The 17,045-nt window shown below is 54.2% G+C and overlaps 3 protein-coding genes across 3 annotated transcripts; all 3 read left to right on the top strand.

The window, feature by feature from the left end:
• Positions 1-3,234: 3,234 nt before the first annotated feature.
• On the top strand, positions 3,235-5,880 carry J4E84_004329 (uncharacterized protein; the record flags this gene model as incomplete). The annotated part of the gene is made up of 1 exon (XM_049386936.1): positions 3,235-5,880. One exon carries the CDS (start codon positions 3,235-3,237, stop codon positions 5,878-5,880), a length of 2,646 nt encoding a protein of 881 aa, XP_049245706.1.
• Positions 5,881-6,326: 446 nt separating this feature from the next.
• J4E84_004328 (uncharacterized protein) lies at positions 6,327-10,574 on the top strand (the record flags this gene model as incomplete). Its single annotated transcript, XM_049386935.1, has 2 exons — positions 6,327-9,516; positions 9,568-10,574. The coding sequence occupies 2 exons, from the start codon at positions 6,327-6,329 to the stop codon at positions 10,572-10,574; spliced, it is 4,197 nt and encodes a 1,398-aa protein (XP_049245705.1).
• A 4,105-nt stretch (positions 10,575-14,679) lies between these two features.
• On the top strand, positions 14,680-16,905 carry J4E84_004327 (uncharacterized protein; the record flags this gene model as incomplete). Its single annotated transcript, XM_049386934.1, has 1 exon — positions 14,680-16,905. The coding sequence occupies one exon, from the start codon at positions 14,680-14,682 to the stop codon at positions 16,903-16,905; it is 2,226 nt and encodes a 741-aa protein (XP_049245704.1).
• Between the last annotated feature and the right edge of the window lie 140 nt (positions 16,906-17,045).

The following is a 17,045-nucleotide window of genomic DNA, read 5'->3' as shown; positions in this document are numbered from 1 at the left end:
TATCTTGCACCACCCTCAAATAGGTAACAGGCGTATTTATAACGACCACGTTTATGTACGACCCCTCCAGCGGAACACAGTTGCGCAACTCAGAAAAATGCATTGTAGCCATCACTGCCAGAGGTGGTCGCAATTCCAGTCTTGCACCACGCCACCACCGAAAGCAGCGTGGAGACTAAACAGATCAGTCTGACAATCGGCAAACTCCGCGGCGAGCCCAGAAAAGTCGTTGAGGTATTGCTCGGCGCTCTCTCCACGGACTCTTGGCCCATGAGTTGCTGGAAGCGAGTTGGGGTTTTGCTTCGAACTGACAGGCCACGTAGGCGTAATCCTTGGAGGGGGGTGTATTGAGGACGATTTCATGCGCTTAGCTAGCGACTCAGCGTCGCTTCTTTCATGCTGATGACCGCTGTTGGTAATTTTGGGAGGCAACAGCTGCTCCATGCAAGCAGCCATCGTTTTCCTGGTGGTGGAATGTAGTTCGTAGATTCGTCCTGGGGATGATTCAGGTAACTGTACGCATTTCAGCGCCAGCGACAGGAAAATGATGTCTTTGAGATCATCTGCTTTGCCACGACCCAATCTCGCGATGAGGTAGTTGATAGTCTGCTCTACCTTTGCGACGAGTATGTGTTCGTCGTGCCCGGACATTTGTTGCTCCAGATACTGGCCATTTGAGCTGGCCTGGCGGAGATGTTTGATGCGTTGGCATACTGTGAGAGCAGACCACAAAGTGTCTTTTTTGCACAACCAGAAGTAAAGATCCTCCTGTGACGGTGACGTATCTTCAAGCGCTTGAGGGTAATAGAAGTTTGAATAAGAGAGTATGGCCACCGATGAATCGACACATTGTAGCCAGGCCTCTGCGACCTCTTGCTATCAAGCTGTTAGCACAGAAGGTTACTCTAGACGAAGACGGGAGACCTCGAATTATTGAAAGAACGTTAGACGAATTCTGCGTCTAAGATTTATCGCCTGCGTCATAACTGAGGAAATACGTACTGATTATAGGTCAGCTAGACATCTTATAAAGTATCTGCGGTGGCTAAGTTACCTTGATTTTCCTGATAGCCGAAGAGAAGTGGTCTGTATAAGCACAATAGCGATCGTCGGAGATAAAAGTCTAGGAGAATGCGATGCAGAAATCCACCTCGATCGCCGGTTGTTGGCTGGCCGTGTTGCAGACTGAGAGTCAATGGTAGAGAGCACCAGGATCTTTGTATCTCACGCCCTATCTCAATCGCCTCGTTGACATTGGGGATCGAGCGCTGTACAAGCGAGGAAGCCCTGATTCGATGCGGAAGAGACATAGCAAGATATATCTGGTAGAGGCTGTCTGTCAGATCGCAAAGCGGGCGGGGAGGAGGTAGCTTCGATGAAGACTCGTCAAAGTCCTCGTCATACAGATTTGCCGGTACCGGACAGTAAGATCCGAGCTCTGGGATTACCAAGGGCATACCCGTCATGATAGATACTTGTACTTCCGTTTCCAAAACAGACGCCCATAGCCGCTTTCGCATCTCCATCTGGTACGGCGAAAGATGTTTTATCTTAGCAGGATCTATGTGCAAACCCATGGTCATAGCTAAACGCATTATGGCACCGCTGCGGCTCCAAATTCTATCGGGGTCAGAGTGGCTAACGCCACCAGATAGTAGCACAAGTAATTCGACTTGAAGAGTTGATAGTTCCGTCCGCTGTTTTCGTCCAAGTTCCCCGAGCCATGCTTGAATGTGGTTGATAGCTGCACCCCGTAAATAGGTTCTGTAATTGTCGCCTTCATCGGTTTTGGCCGTATCGTCCAGCAAGTAAGCCCTAGTCATAACGCTTGTAAGCAGCGCGAGGATGCTAGAGGAGGAATCAAGCCCAGATCCGCTGTCAAGCCACAGTCTTTCATACTGACGCATGAAAGTGGGACGGTGTAGAACGCGCATGGTACGCTCAAAATATTGGAAGTATATGGAGACCAGCTTGTCACAGTACGGCTTTGGTGGAAGGGACTTCCATAGCTTTAGTAACGATGGCGAGCATCCAGAATCATGCTTGCGCTCAGGCGGCCGAATTGGATCTCCCTTTGACTTGCTTTGAAGAAATTTGACTTTCTTTGCAGACGCCATCAACTGCTCATCACTAGCCATCTTGTTGAGGAAGTCCTTGACATCGAGGAACTGTGTTCTGTCAGTATCATGTTTCACAGATGGTTTCCAATCCTCTTGCCTGATTAAGGAGCGTAGTTTTGTCATTCTGCCCAAAATACCGTGATCTACCTCCTTCAGCCACGACTGTGCCAACGAGAGGCAAGTCTGCTGTCGGTGTTGACTGCTCGACCTCTGCTTTAATTGGATGTTCGCGCGCACGTTCAAAGCAATACATGCCGACATTTGGTAAGGCTCAATGTCTGGGCTTGTTAACGAATCCTACTGGCACGGGCCAAAAAGTTGTTGCTGCGCCGCTGGTAATGGACGTGAAGGATGCTTTGTTTCCAGCGAGTCTGGATGTAATTGCCGCATTGGAGTTTGCGGCTAAAGACATGTGAGGGATGCGCGGACGGGTCTTTCCTCAAAATGCAAGCTAATGCACGTCGGCGGCGTAGTCGAGGTGTCCACTAACCCCTGGCAGGGGCGGCACTTAGGCGTTGTCGCATGTCAAAAAGATTTGGAGACACTTTCGAGTTTCTATCTGAAGGTAGCTAGCTAGCTTCATGGTCGTGTAAAACGAAGATCGCAGTGACGAAGACATGCACCTGAATAGAGATACTGAAAGAGTTACAGCTAACGTAACCTACAAAAAGGCCTGTCGTAGCATGTGTGCTGTGATGGGAACCACGATTCGGGACACATGGCACTATATCAGCAGTTGACACGTGAAGCTCGATGGTCGCACCGACTGTCGCGTGTGTCTGTATTGAGAGTCGAGTGTGGTGAAGGAGTCTGGAAGGCCGTGGTGACGTCTAGCTTGATTCGCCTAGAACCCCACACCGAAGGTCCCTGAGAGCAACGGCGAGATTTGCCCGCCATAACAACACGTAGCTTCCCAATCCACATATAGCAATTGGCATACATTCCACACATCAATTGCGTCTCCCATAAACACCAATTGGAACATTGACCCCATTTTGGCATCTCCTGCAGGTAAGTGCAAGGGAACAGCTGCGAGGCCCCACCTGCATCTGAAGCTCTCTGGACACAGTAGCTAACAGCTCCCCTCGCGTTGTGCAGCTATCCGACGTCCATCATGAGCAACCTCTTCGAAGCCAAAGTCAAGAGCGTCCTTTCCGGCGACACCGTCGTTCTCCACAACATCAACAACCCAAAAGCAGAGCGCACACTGAGCTTAGCCTTTGTCACCGCGCCGAGACTGCGACGAGAGGGCGACGAGCCCTTTGCCTTCGAGTCACGCGACTACCTCCGCCGTCTGCTGGTAGGCAAAGTCGTCCGCTTCCAAGTCCTCTACAAGATCCCGACGGGCGCGAACCGCGAATATGGCCTCATCGTCACACCGAACAAGGAGATATTGCCGCAACAAGCCGTCGCGGCGGGCTGGGTGAAGCTGCGCGACGACGCCGGCCGCAAGGAAGACTCGGATGAGGCTGCCAACCTACTCGAGCGACTGCAAGTAGACGAGGCACGCGCTAGGGCAGACTCCAAGGGCCTCTGGGCGGAGACTGGCGGCAGGATCAACTCGTCGTCAGAGCTGAGCGATGCGACGAAGTTTGTTGAGCAGAACAAGGGCAAGGACATCGACTCGATTGTCGAAAAGGTCCTGTCCGGTGACCGCCTCATCGTGCGATTCCTCCTGTCGCCCACCGAGCACGTGCAAACAATGGTCCTCCTCGCCGGTGTCCGCGCCCCCGCAACACAGCGAACAAATCCTTCCGACGGGAAGGTGCAGCCAGCCGAGCCGTTTGGTGACGATGCTCAACAATTTGTCGAGACAAGGCTGTTACAACGAGGAGTCCTCGTCGAGGTTCTGGGAACAACACCGAACGGCCAGATCGTCGCAGACGTCAAGCATCCCACCCAGGGCAGCATCACACCTTTCCTGCTCAAGAACGGCTTGGCCAAATGTACCGACCACCACACCACCCTCCTCGGCCAGAAGATGGGCATACTTAGGGGCGCTGAGAAACAAGCAAAGGACGGCCGCCTGGGTGTATACAAGGAACATGTTGCGCCCAAGATCAGCAAGGCTGGAGAGCAAGAAGCCACCGTTAGCCGTGTCCAGAGCGCAGACACCATTTTCATCCGGAACAAGGCGGGTGCGGAGAAGCGCATCAACCTCAGCAGCGTCCGCCAACCCAAGCCTACCGATCCCAAGCAATCGCCATGGGTAGCCGAGGCCAAGGAGTTCTTGCGCAAGAAGCTCATCGGCAAGCACGTCAAGTTCCACGTAGACGGAAAGCGACCCGCGACCGAGGGCTACGATGAGCGCGAAATGTGCACCGTCACCTTCCAGGGCAAGAACGTTGGTTTGATGCTTGTAGAGAGCGGCATGGCATCCGTCATCCGCCACCGACAAGACGATGCCGACAGGAGCCCCATCTACGACGATCTTCTGCTGGCCGAGTCCACCGCACAAGCTGAGAAGAAGGGTCTCTGGTCAGACAAGTCGCCCTCTGTCAAGCAGTACGTCGACTACTCGGAGTCGCTCGAGAAGGCCAAGCGCCAACTCACTCTGCTTTCGCGCCAACGCAAGGTACCAGCCATTGTCGATTTCGTCAAGTCTGGCTCGCGCTTCACTGTACTGGTACCTCGCGAGAACGCCAAGCTCACCTTCGTCCTCTCCGGTATTCGCGCACCTCGATCGGCGAGAAACGACAGCGAAAAGGGCGAACCTTTCGGCAAGGAGGCCCATGAATTCGCGAACCGCCGCTGCCAACAGCGAGACGTCGAGATCGATGTCGAGGACTGTGACAAGGTCGGTGGCTTCATTGGCACTCTGTACATTAACCGTGAGAACTTTGCGAAGACACTGGTTGAGGAAGGTCTAGCTACTGTACATGCCTACTCAGCAGAGAAGTCTGGAAACGCAAACGAACTATTCGCAGCCGAGCAGAAAGCCAAGGACGCACGAAAGAACCTGTGGCAAGACTACGACCCGTCTCAAGAAGAAGAGGATGGCGAGGCAGCGGTAGCTACCGAAGCTACCAACGGCGATGCCGCATCATCAAGAAAGGCCGACTACCGCGATGTTATGATCACCCACGTCGAGGACGACGGAAGGCTCCGTCTCCAACAGATCGGCAGCGGTACATCAGCGCTGACATCACTCATGAGCGCCTTCAGCAAGTTTCACCTCAACCCTGCGAACAGCAGTGGCCTGCCAGACGCGCCCAAAGCGGGCGAGTTTGTAGCAGCCAAGTTCACTGCCGACGACCAGTGGTACCGTGCGCGCATTCGACGCAACGACCGAGAGAACAAGAAGGCCGAGGTTGTCTACATCGACTACGGTAACTCCGAGACAATCCCTTGGTCTCGCCTTCGCCCTCTCTCACAAGCCGAGTTTCTGCCATCGAAGCTGAAGCCACAGGCCGTAGAGGCGCAACTGGCGTTCATCCAGCTCCCTGGCAACTCCGAGTACCTTGCCGATGCCGTCAGCTTCATCTCGCAAGAAACAGCTGATCGTGAGCTCGTCGCAAGAGTCGAGGCCACCGAGAAGGATGGCATGCTTTGGGTGACACTGTACAACCCGGACCAGAGCAAGGACGGCACTGAAAGCATCAACGCCGACATTCTTAGCGAAGGTCTTGCGATGGTACCCAAGAAGCTGCGCCCGTGGGAGCGCTCGGCCAACGTGCTGGCTGCCATGAAGAAGAAGCAGGACGTGGCCAAGGAGGAGCGCCGCGGTCAGTGGGAGTATGGTGATCTCACTGAGGACTAAGCCTGTACATAGTATGCGGTTGCAGAGCATGGAAAATGGTGGCACCGAGTGAGAATAATGTACAATAAAAGCATGTATCACGATTTTCGCACAAGCAACAATCTTACGTCCACATGTGCTACCAAAGATGCCTCGTGATGGAGGGCTGGCACCGAAGCTGCGAGGACGGCCAAGTGGAGGCTTAGGCGGAGATGACGACGAGGTGATTGGCGGCTTCGGCCATCCCCCACCCATCCACGGCAGCGCGCTGAGGCGGTGCCTGTAGGCAACCACCAAAATGCACCCCAGTCACGCTGAACACGGGTCTTGCGCCATGACGGCTACCTTCCAGGCAGGCGCGTTGCAGACATCCTTCATGAATTTACACACGCGCACTTAACACGCCCTCATCCTCGCTCCTCGCGCGTCAGAACACCCGTTGCGACACGCATAGAGCAGTCGCAGCCATGGAGACCATCAGTCGACTACCCCGACGCCTGACGCAGCTCTACTCCGACACCAAAACCACATGCGATGCCGTCGTCGAGCAGGATGCCAAAGACACGCCCGAGTCGCATGCACTGCATCGCAAGTTCCGGATACAGAAGGACCGGCTGATAACATGGGGCGTGGACTGGAGCGACAACTCCAAGGGGAAGCAGGGCGACATCGACGAAAGCGTCGAGGAGGCAGGCATGACGGAGACGGTCACAAGCGTGCTCGGAACCATCAAGGAAATCCTCGACGAGGCCGAGCAGATGCACCCGGGCATGTCTGCTGCGGGTGGGGGAAAGACAATGTCTGGAGAGAAGAGCCGGCCTGACCTTCCCTCGTGGGCGGCCGCCGACAGGTCACGTTACGAGGACCTCATCAAGGACCTCACCACCTCCATCGACATACTCTATGACCTCTCACGGAACCGCAGAGTCCAGAGAAGCAATGAGCGTGGTATTAGTCCAGGAAAAGCTACACCGCATCACAGCACATCGACTCCCGTCTTCTTGTCGCCTGACTACAACGCCTCTGACCTGACGCTCGTCAATCCTGCTACCTTCCCTCTGAATGCACATACCCCTAGATCTCATCTTCCACCCAAGCTGGACCCTGCGGACCTCATCCTCACTGACGAAGAACCTCCGCCATACGAAAGCGTTGGAACTACTTCTGTTCGCGTCATCGGCCGCCTGCGGTCTCGCCACAGTTCCACCAACCCCTGGAAGACGGATGGCAGCAGGAACATAGAGACCTGCGTCTTGATCGACTACGCGTGCTACGACCCCGCCTACCGTCTCACTGGAGTCTCTCCATCCACCCAGCGCCTTGAGAGCCTTCTGTCAATACTGACAAAGCTTTCCAACAACCAGTCCTTCCACGGGACCCTCAAGTGCCTTGGCTATTTCGAAGATCCAAAGCAGCCGCGCTTTGGCCTGGTCTTCGAGCTGCCCACCTCAGTCTACTCAGGGCCGACCGATTCCCACAAGCCAGTCGAGGAGCTCAAGCCAGTGACGCTGCTCAGTGTATTGCAGACGGGCTCCAAGTCTTTGCACAACCCCAATAGTGCCACCCCGCCACTTGAGGACCGCTTTCGTCTAGCTTTCACGCTCGCCTTGACCTTCAGCAAAATCCACGGCGACAATTTTCTCCACCAAGACGTCAATAGCAGCAACATTATGGTCTTCAAGAAGAGCAAAAGGCAGTCTGCGAATAGCAGAGCATTACAATACTCGCTGCGTTCGCCTGTAATATGTTCCTTCGATCTATTCTCTGACTTCGACATCGACACCGACAAGGCGAAACCAACACTGAACATCTACCGGCATCCGGAGGACCCCAAGTTCACTGGAAGTCAAGACCAAAAGTACAATGCCAACTTCGATCTCTATGGCTTGGGGCTGGTGCTACTCGAAATAGGATTGTGGCAGCCTCTACTTGACCTGTGGAAGCAAAAGTACACCCTGAGCGACTTCAAGCAACGGATAGAAGATGTGTACATCCGCAGGCTCGCTTCAAAATGCGGAACAGCCTACATGCAGGTTGTGCGCGACTGCTTCTGGGCAGCGGATGTCAAGGGCGACAATGCGATCGATGTTCCGCAGGTCTACACTCGCATCCTAACCAGACTGCAACGCTGCTGCATGTTGGATGAGTCGGAACCTGGGTTTGACTTGAGCGAATTGAGACCGGGTGCTACACCGATGCAGCAAGCATCTCCATTGAAGCGCAAGAGCGCGAGCCAGCCACAGATCGTCACCGATGGCCAGTCAAGTCCATCCTATAGGAGCGCAAAGCGATGGGCATTGGAGAAGGGTACACAAGCCTTGGAAAGGACCAAATCTCTCTCGAAGAAGTCACCTGATCTTTCATTGGCTCGTAATCCATCACGGAGCTCGCAACACTCCATCCGGAAGAGCATCTCAGAAAGTCTTCGTATGATGAGCCCTAAAGAAGAAGCATCGGAGATGGAGTGGGAGCAGAAAGATTCTCTAGATGAATCAGGCACTCTCATTGCAACCCCGCCAAATTCACAAGACCCAAGCGATAACTCTTCGCTGTATAGAGAGCGCGTGGCGACTGCCGCTTCAACGATTCAGCGTGCATGGCGACAGTCGCGTGCCCCCTCTAACGGATGCACAACGCTACAAGACTACAAAGACAAAATCACCATCATCCAAAAGGCTTGGCGCCAGACAAAGCAGAAACGCAGTAACACCACCGTCTCGGCCCTTGTAAGTGACGGACTGCGACACTGGCCGCAAGCTACTCTTGGGTACCCAACACCTGAGCCAGAGATTCAGAGTAGGACGGTAAATTCGAGTGAGAGCTACGTCACTTCGTCTATACAAATCGAGACCGACATAGAGCCGACTCCTCGACCGAAGCTTCGCCTCTTCCCAGTCAAATTCACACCTGAGATCGTGGAAGAGTGGCACTCATCCATGTTGCCCCGCCTTGAGCGTCTGATAGAACGGGCGCTCAAGGATTCCGAAGAGACTGTTAGCATTGATCTCGTCGCCATCGGAGAAGTACTAGAGAAAGCCAAGCCTACTGTGTTTGTTACCTGTACTAGTGTGGCAAAGGTCAAGGCCATTCTCAGCCGTCGCTTCCGCTTCGACGAGAATATATATGACCTCAAGGTCCGGAGGGGAAAGATCAGGCGGTCCAAGATGAGCCGTTCGTCGCGCCGCACTAGGCCACCCCATCGATCCATGATGAACACCGACTCATACGATGCGGACATGGCTGTGATGAACCCTTACCATCAGGATCGCCCACTATGCGGGGCTTCCATTGGAGCCTTCAACGGTGAACATCTGCCTCCGGTATCCTATGGTGGGGTCATTCTGGTTGACGATGAGCCATTGGGCATGAGTGTCCATCACCTACTCGACATACCGTCCGAAGACGAAGACGACGTTGGCGAAGAGCCCGATAGCCCTTCTCCGAGCGATGTGATGCTGTCCAGCGCAGCGAGCAACCCTTGGTTAATGGGTATGGGTGCGCAACCAGATCTTCATCTAGAATCGGATGAGCCCGCTGGAATGTGGGATCTTGAACTATCAGACGATGAGGACATAAAGAGCGAGGAAGACGACGCTGACCTTGATTCGTTCGACTTCTCTGACAGTGAGCTTGAGTCTGACGATGACTCTGCGGAGGGTATGCCGATCCGACACTGCACACAAGTTACAAGCGCTAATCCCATTTCAGATATGGCAGATTCTCATATTTCACACGCAACCATGGGCGACATTGACGGCATTTCGCCAGGCGAAGGCGAGGAGATAAAGATCACACAACCAGCCATCGATGACGTGGGCGCTGACTTCTTCCCCTGCGAAGAAGATCGCGACGACGACCATCTCTCCTCGCACGAACTAGGCCACGTTCACGCCTCTTCCGGCATCCGCCGGTGGAAGCGCGACGGCATCCTCCACGAAATCGACTGGGCGCTCCTCAAGCTCAGGGAAGACCGCCTCCAGCCATATAACGTTTGCCAAGGAGGTCGCCGCTTCTGCCTGGGCTCCATGACGCCGGAACAACGCGCCATAGCCTCCAAGCTGGAGAAGCCAGTCAACCGCCGCACTTACACCCCCGAAGAGGACGAATACCCCAACGGCGTAGCCCCCGCATCCACCCTCGGTGGCATGTCCGTACACTGCTTCGGCCGCACCACCGGCCTCCAACCGGGCATGGTCAGCAGCGTTATGTCCGCCGTCCGCATCTACCACCGCAAATCCTTCTCCCGCTCGTGGCACGTCGCTGGCGGCTTCGGCATCGGCGGCGACAGCGGAGCCTGGGTCGTACAAAACGGTCATCACAAAGTCGTCGGCCACGTGCTTGCCTTTTGCCAAAAGAACAAGATCGCTTACATCTGTCCCATGGAAGTTCTTCTTGAAGATATTAAGCGTACCCTAGGTGCCAAGCGCATCTACCTCCCTGGCTCTGTAGAGCAGACCCTGTACAAAGCTAAGAAGGCGAGGCACCACGATGTTATCGAAGACCTGGGATCGCGGGTGCAGGGTCTAGGTATAATAGACTCTGCGGTCGATGTTAGGGAGAGTTACAGTTCGGGACCGCCGGGCAATGGTGGTCTCTGGGAGAGACTGGAGAGAGGTGGGGATAGTGATAAGGAGAACACAAGGTCGACCATGCGGAGCAGTATTATGCGTGTCAACGAAGGCAGAGATGGGGGTTTGGAAATGAGTGTCAAGTAGGAGTAAACGGATGTTTTTGGTTAGGCGTTCAGGAGGACGGTACGGGAAGGGGGAGGTTATACCCTGTTGTTTTTTTGATGTTCGTTTGGATCAGAAGACCTGTCGATCTACTCATGTGGAAGATTACAACCACGGGACCAACGCTGAAAAGATCGTCAACTCCAGACCCTGCCTCCGATATCCTTACACAAAGTCTGAATATCCTCTCCTTTACCCAATCTCGCCCAATACTCTTCTATCTCAGCCGGATAGCCCGTCTGATTGAGCGGCCTCGTCCACTCACTTTCTTTGCTCCGCGCTATACCGCCCCAATAAGCCATCCTCTCCGGACGCTTCCCGTCTCGATTTGAGGCGAAGTGAATGAGCAGAGATCCAGGACGGGCTAGTGATGGTTTACCAGGCTTGTCTGGATTGGGCGGAAAGCCATTGAACCACCGTTGGGGCACGTAGGTAACAGCGGAAGAGAAGTATGGCTGTTGATCGCAAGATGATTAGTTGATGCAGTGAGTAGAGCGGAGCTGATCTGTCACGTACACGCTTGATGGTCTCTTCCATAGCACTTTGCTCACTATACTTCAACTGTATATCTGGATTATACTCCTTCAGGCTCAACGCTGCCGAGAAGAAACGTATCGCCCATTCGTTCACTCTGATGAGGAAGACACCATTGTTGAGACCATGCCGATCATTCGTCACCACCAGATTAATCTTTTGGTCCGGTGGTAAGAAGACTTGCAACGGAACATTAGGATTCATCAAGACGGTGTCGCGATCATGCCAGAAAAGCCACTCCAGTCGTTCCGCAGCTGGCTTAGCAAGTTCAGCTCCAAGAATCGCGAGCAGGAAGGCGTGTTTGGACCAAAGACCGGGGAGCATGCGTTCGCGGAGTATGAACTCGGGGTACCCGTGGAGGTCATTGTGAACTTGGTGAGAAGCGATGGCGGCTTCGTAGACGGGATCTTCCGGACCGAATGAGGCCGTTACTTTGCCGATGCGTGGAGAAGATTGTGATGACAGCGTGGGTGCAGACGAAGCAGGAACGGAACCAAGATGCGGAACATGTGTTGGTAGAATTCTGCTTGAGACGGATGTTCGTGTCGAGAAGAGGAAGATGGCACCGAAGCTTAGAATAAGCAATGTGGCGTATTTCCAGAATCGAGAAGAGGCTCTTGGAAGGGAATACCGCGAACACGGGGCTTGGTTGTCGTCAGACCATACGCTGGATATGGAGCTGCGCCTGCTTTCGCTCATGGTGAGTGCGCGTTGGTGAGTAGCGCAAAAGCGGGACGACTGTGGTTAAGAGGGGAGGAGAGCGTCATATGGGATTGGCTGAATGCATCGATGAGGAGGAAATGGCTGAGGAAAGAAACACGTGTTGGTGATCTTGGATGTCGAGATTGAACTGGAATCTTGGAGTTTGACGATTTCGAGAGATGTCATGGTTAAGGTGCCTGCTACTGCCAGGGCAGACTCGTGGACGCCTGACATGATGCCAATCGCGCCTAGCGGAGGTTTCGCCGACTGCGCCTTCAGCTAATGCAGCTAAGTGCTTATGCTGGCGCCACTGCAAGATGAAACGCGTACGTATGTCAACGCCTTTAGCTATTGAGTATGCGTAGGCTTGGAGGCTAAGAGCACACATCACGATGGAGCACGCGCGGATTTTGGTAGTTATTGGTCTGTAGCAGCCATCCGGCTATGGAGAGTAAGTAGCCGGCAGGGAAGCTGAGCAGCGGAACGGGAACGCGGGAATTTGGTATGGCATTGTTGTAGGCAGTGGCAAGCTGAGTGAAAGCGGGAGCATCGTTTGATGGAGGTGTTGATGCTGCTTGCGTCGAGGCAACGTTCGGCTGTCACTGCAGGGCTGCTGCAGCGGTTCTGCCAAGCCGCTAATGGTGTCAGATCTCCAAACACTGCAAGACACCGTCTGAAACTCCAGCCTCATGGCAAGTCAACATCGCCAAGCTCGTCAAAGTGAATAACATTCAGCTATGTGTCGCGTCTCTTTCCGTGTCAAAATTGCTTCCGGAGCCGGCAACGAGGAGATACAATCGGTAGAGCACACAATCGGCTGACCGTCTTTGGTTGATGATTCTTTACTCATTGATCTTGAGCCGTCGCATCGACTTACCCGTTCAGCTTCGCGAGACGGGCTCGATATGGTAAGAAAAAAGGGATAGCAGGTAGCACCGAGTCTCTCATTGCGCTTGCGGAAAAGATCAAGATGATCTCAAGCGTCCTGGTATGTTGATGGTATTATCAAAGGATTCTACATGACATGTGAGGTCGGATATCTGGCAGAGTGGATGGGCAGCGAACGCTCGCTCCGACGGGTCGCAGCCGATGGAGCCTGGAATGACTTTGTCTGCAACTTGCTGATCACGAACAGTCAACACAGATATCCTTTCGACTTGCCTAGCTGGCTCGAACATGACCAAGCACCTCCATTGCGATACGTTCGACACTGGCTTTGTCTTGGTCCTTGGCTCCTCCGAGGCTGTCAGATGCAGTAGCCGATAGGCTCTTGTTGTCGATCGTAGGCGGCTTGCAAGTCTCGTGCAGCAATCCCAATAGACGGAGCTGATGCTAGACATGGTGGATACGAAGAGAGCTTGGGGAGCGGGCTTGAATGACAGTGTAGTCCGTCAGGCCGATGGGGAGCTGCGAGAGAATTGGTAGGGTAAATGGAAAAGACTTTGTTACTGACCAAAAGTAACACCGAGAATATACGCGACGTCTACACGACGTCCTGCATTGGCGGCCTTCATCCAGGCTTCCTTCGTCGAACGTGTCTCGGTCGCAACTTCAACCCTATTGACACAACTGCGTTGGCCCGTTGAGCTTGCATCTGCATGTCTATGAAGCGTTCATAGTGTAGTGGATCGAGTACGTGCTCCAGGGCCCACATTGCGACGTCTTCAAAGCTTCGCGTGGCTGGTCTGATATCTCCGTGTACGGATGGTTGGGCGCTATTTCGACCAAAGAGGAAGCGCTAGTGCGAGTGCAGCTGTGGCGCAGCCCCTGAAGTGGTCTGTTCTTTGGCGAACACCACGAACGTCTGGGTCATGAACAGTCGGGCAGAATGCAAGACCAGCATACGGCATATCTCTGCGTTCCATGAACCGCTCCTGGTATGCTGAGGACAGAAACAGATGGGGTACTCTCGAGAAGCGTGTATGGGCTCATTCGACTCAAGATTTACTTCACTATTCACATTTTGATCCACTGCACTTTCGCAAGCTGACTCTGCTGCTCGACGACTTACACGAGCTTCGCTCTGACGGTCAATGATCAGCCGAACTGAACGTGCGTCAAGAAGGCGGGATATTTTCGAAAACCACGCTATTGGACACGCAATGGCCACAAGGCCTAGAATGAAGTGTTAAAATAGACACAGGAATCTTATTGGATACTGGAAGCACAAATACCATTTTTACCTTGAACACCTACAGACAAGCTCACCTTTGACAGCGTATGCCGGGGTATCAAGCTTTCTGCCAAGTCGGGAAAGGGCCACTCAAACGGTGCCCTTACTCCTCCTCCTGGTCCGCCGTTGAGGGGTTCAACATGCATAAAAGTACGTTTGAAAACTCGGTGAGCGAACTTCTAGTAAGACAGAGTCTCTCGAGTGTCGACTAGAGGACTACTGCACGGCTGTGTTCAAGATCTCGACAGTGCCTTCCTCTCAGACTTCGTGCAGCTCACGATAGATCGGCCCAGATGGTACCATATAACTCCGAAGCTTGTCCTTCGTATTCGTATGTACATTTGGGTCGACCTCTAACGAACGGTATGCTCATGCATTGCGCACGTGTCGCATTCTAGAGCTCAACACCCTCGGGTTCAGGGTACCAAGTAAGCAAGCGAGCGGCAGACTCTACCGTCCCATTATCTCAGGGGCGTATGTCTCTCAGACCAATCTACCCGCTGGGTGAGTATATATGGACGACGGTGTCTCGCAGTCCATGTGCTCATCCACATCTTCTCTCTAATCATCAATACCTCTTCCCTACACTCTTTTTTCTTATATTATCTCACCCCAGTCATTCGTTATACACGATCTTATTACATCTAATATCTAATTTCAAAAACACCCACCATCAACATGAAGTACGCACTCATCTTCGTTGCCACTGCCGCTGCCCACGAGGCCTACGGTGGATACGGTGCGCAAGCAGAGTCCAGCTCCGTCGTCAAGCCGACCACCTCCGCAAAGCCCATCGGATACACGACTATCGTGCCCGGCTATGGCAAGCAGCCGGTCACCGTGACCACTCAACATCAGCCGTACCCCACTTGCGTGTCCCCCGCCTATGGTGGTAAGGACTGCGCCAAGTGGGATGAGGATGCCTACGTATCAACTGTCATCAAGGACTACGACAACAACTACGCTACGATCACCAAGACCGCGCAGCCCGTTGTTGTTTACCACACCAAGAAGACCATCACCCACTCCGCTACTGCAACAGGCGGCTACGCGGCGCCCACTGGTCTCGCCCCTAAGAACGGCACTGACGGCTGCTGGTACGAGCTGTACGAGAAGATTGAGTCGGTCCCATACAACCAACTCGGTCCTCACGCACTTCCCGGATACCCCGGTTCCGGCCTTTACAAGGAGGGCGAGCAGAAGCAACCCGTCAACGTCAAGGAGTACAAGGGCGGAAAGTGGTCCGAGTACGTTCACGAGTACTCTTACGGCACTCCTAAGCCTGAGGTCACCACTTACGAGAAGCCTGGTGTCTACACTGTCCCAAGCAAGGACGTCACCGTTGAGCACCCCGTCACTTACCCAGCTGAGGCCACAAAGACTGCGAAGGCTGGCGAGACATGCACCTACGGAGGCCAGTACATCGAAGCCAAGCAGACTGGCTACATCACGGGCGCTTACGGTGCCTACGAGACAAAGGTCAACGGTGGCAAGACTGTCACCGAGACAGTGATCAAGCACACCACAATCTATGCCTCCACCACCGGCAACTACGAGGTCGCGAAGCCCACCACTACCGTCTACGACCACGACACCGAGGTCGCATACCCCACCGCTAAGCACTACGAGGCGGGTGTCTACCACCATGAAGCTCAGACTGTCACCATCACCAAGCCTGGACAAGCCTACACTTGCGAGTACGAGCAGACCAAGAAGCACGAGGCTACCTCAGCACCTGCGAAGAGCAGCGGTTATGCAGCCTACCCTACCTCCGCTTCCGCTCCCGCTCACGACAACTCATACGGCCACAACAAGCCATCTGCTACTCCCAAGCAGCCTACTGAGGGTGACAACAAGTACCCCTCGTACCCCGCCGGTCCCATGAACGGACACTCATCTTCAGTCCACGAGGCATACCCAGCTTCCACTCCTTCTTACCCCAAGAAGCCTACTGAGGGCGAGAACAACTACCCCTCTTACCCTGCCGGTCCAGCTAAGGGTCACTCCTCATCTTCGGTTCAGGAGTCTTACCCAGCTTCCACTCCTGCCGGTGTCTACTCCAAGCCATCCTACAACGGCGGCAACGCCTATGGCAACAACGGAAAGTCTACCATGGCCACCGTCTCCACCAAGGAGTACCCACACCCGGAGTCCACCCCTGCTTACGGCACTGATTCATCAGTGATGGCCAGCTCCACCCCCTGCGAGAGCAGCACTGCTTCCGTTACCCCTGCTTCATCGTCCGTCTACAGCGCTTCCAGCCCCGTTGCCGTCAGCTCTGCTCCTGCTTATGGCACTGATTCGTCTGCCGTTGCCAGCTCTACCCCTTGCGAGAGCAGCACCGCCGCTGTCACTCCTGCCAAGTCCTCCAGCTACAGCGCTTCCACCCCCGCTGCTGTGTACTCCAAGCCCTCATACAACGGCAACAACGGCTACGGCGAGAACGTCAAGTCGACACTCTCCACTATCTCTACCAAGCCTTACCCTGCGTCCACTCCCGTAGAGCACTACCCCACGAGCGCCAGCTCTACTCCTTGCGAGAGCAGCACCGCATCCGTCACACCCGCCAGCTCATCCGTCTACAGCGCCCCGGTCTACAGCCAGGCTACCCCCAGCCCAGCCAAGTCTTCATCCACCAGCACTGAGGTCTACGGCCAAGCTTCCTCTACTCCTTGCTCTTCCTCTGTGCAGTCGACCGCGACTCCCGTCCAACCCACTTCCACTCCTGTCTACGAGAACGCATACCCCGCTGGCGCCACCTCCACCCCTTGCGAGAGCGACAAGCCTTCCGCTACTCCTGCTGTTCCTGCTGCATACACCCCTGCCCCTGCTGAGGGCTACGGCAAGACCCAGACTGGCTATTCCAGGCGTAGTGGAATGAGCCAGCGCCGCGCTGCGCAGTAAATTCCTGTTCTTCTGTAAATAATTTCATTGTGTTAAAGATGTATTGAGAGGTAGTTAGAGGGAGATGATCGAGTCAGTAGATGTGTACGTAGGATCCAATGAGAAGTCTTGCATCAAATTACCTAGTGTCTGTGTATAGA

Source organism: Alternaria hordeiaustralica (assembly GCF_023758085.1).
Source record: "Alternaria hordeiaustralica strain BMP 2776 chromosome Unknown scaffold_6, whole genome shotgun sequence".
In the NCBI taxonomy this organism is placed as follows: domain Eukaryota; kingdom Fungi; phylum Ascomycota; class Dothideomycetes; order Pleosporales; family Pleosporaceae; genus Alternaria; species Alternaria hordeiaustralica.
Note: the sequence above shows the minus strand (reverse complement) of the source record. Positions and strands in the feature narration are given on the sequence as shown.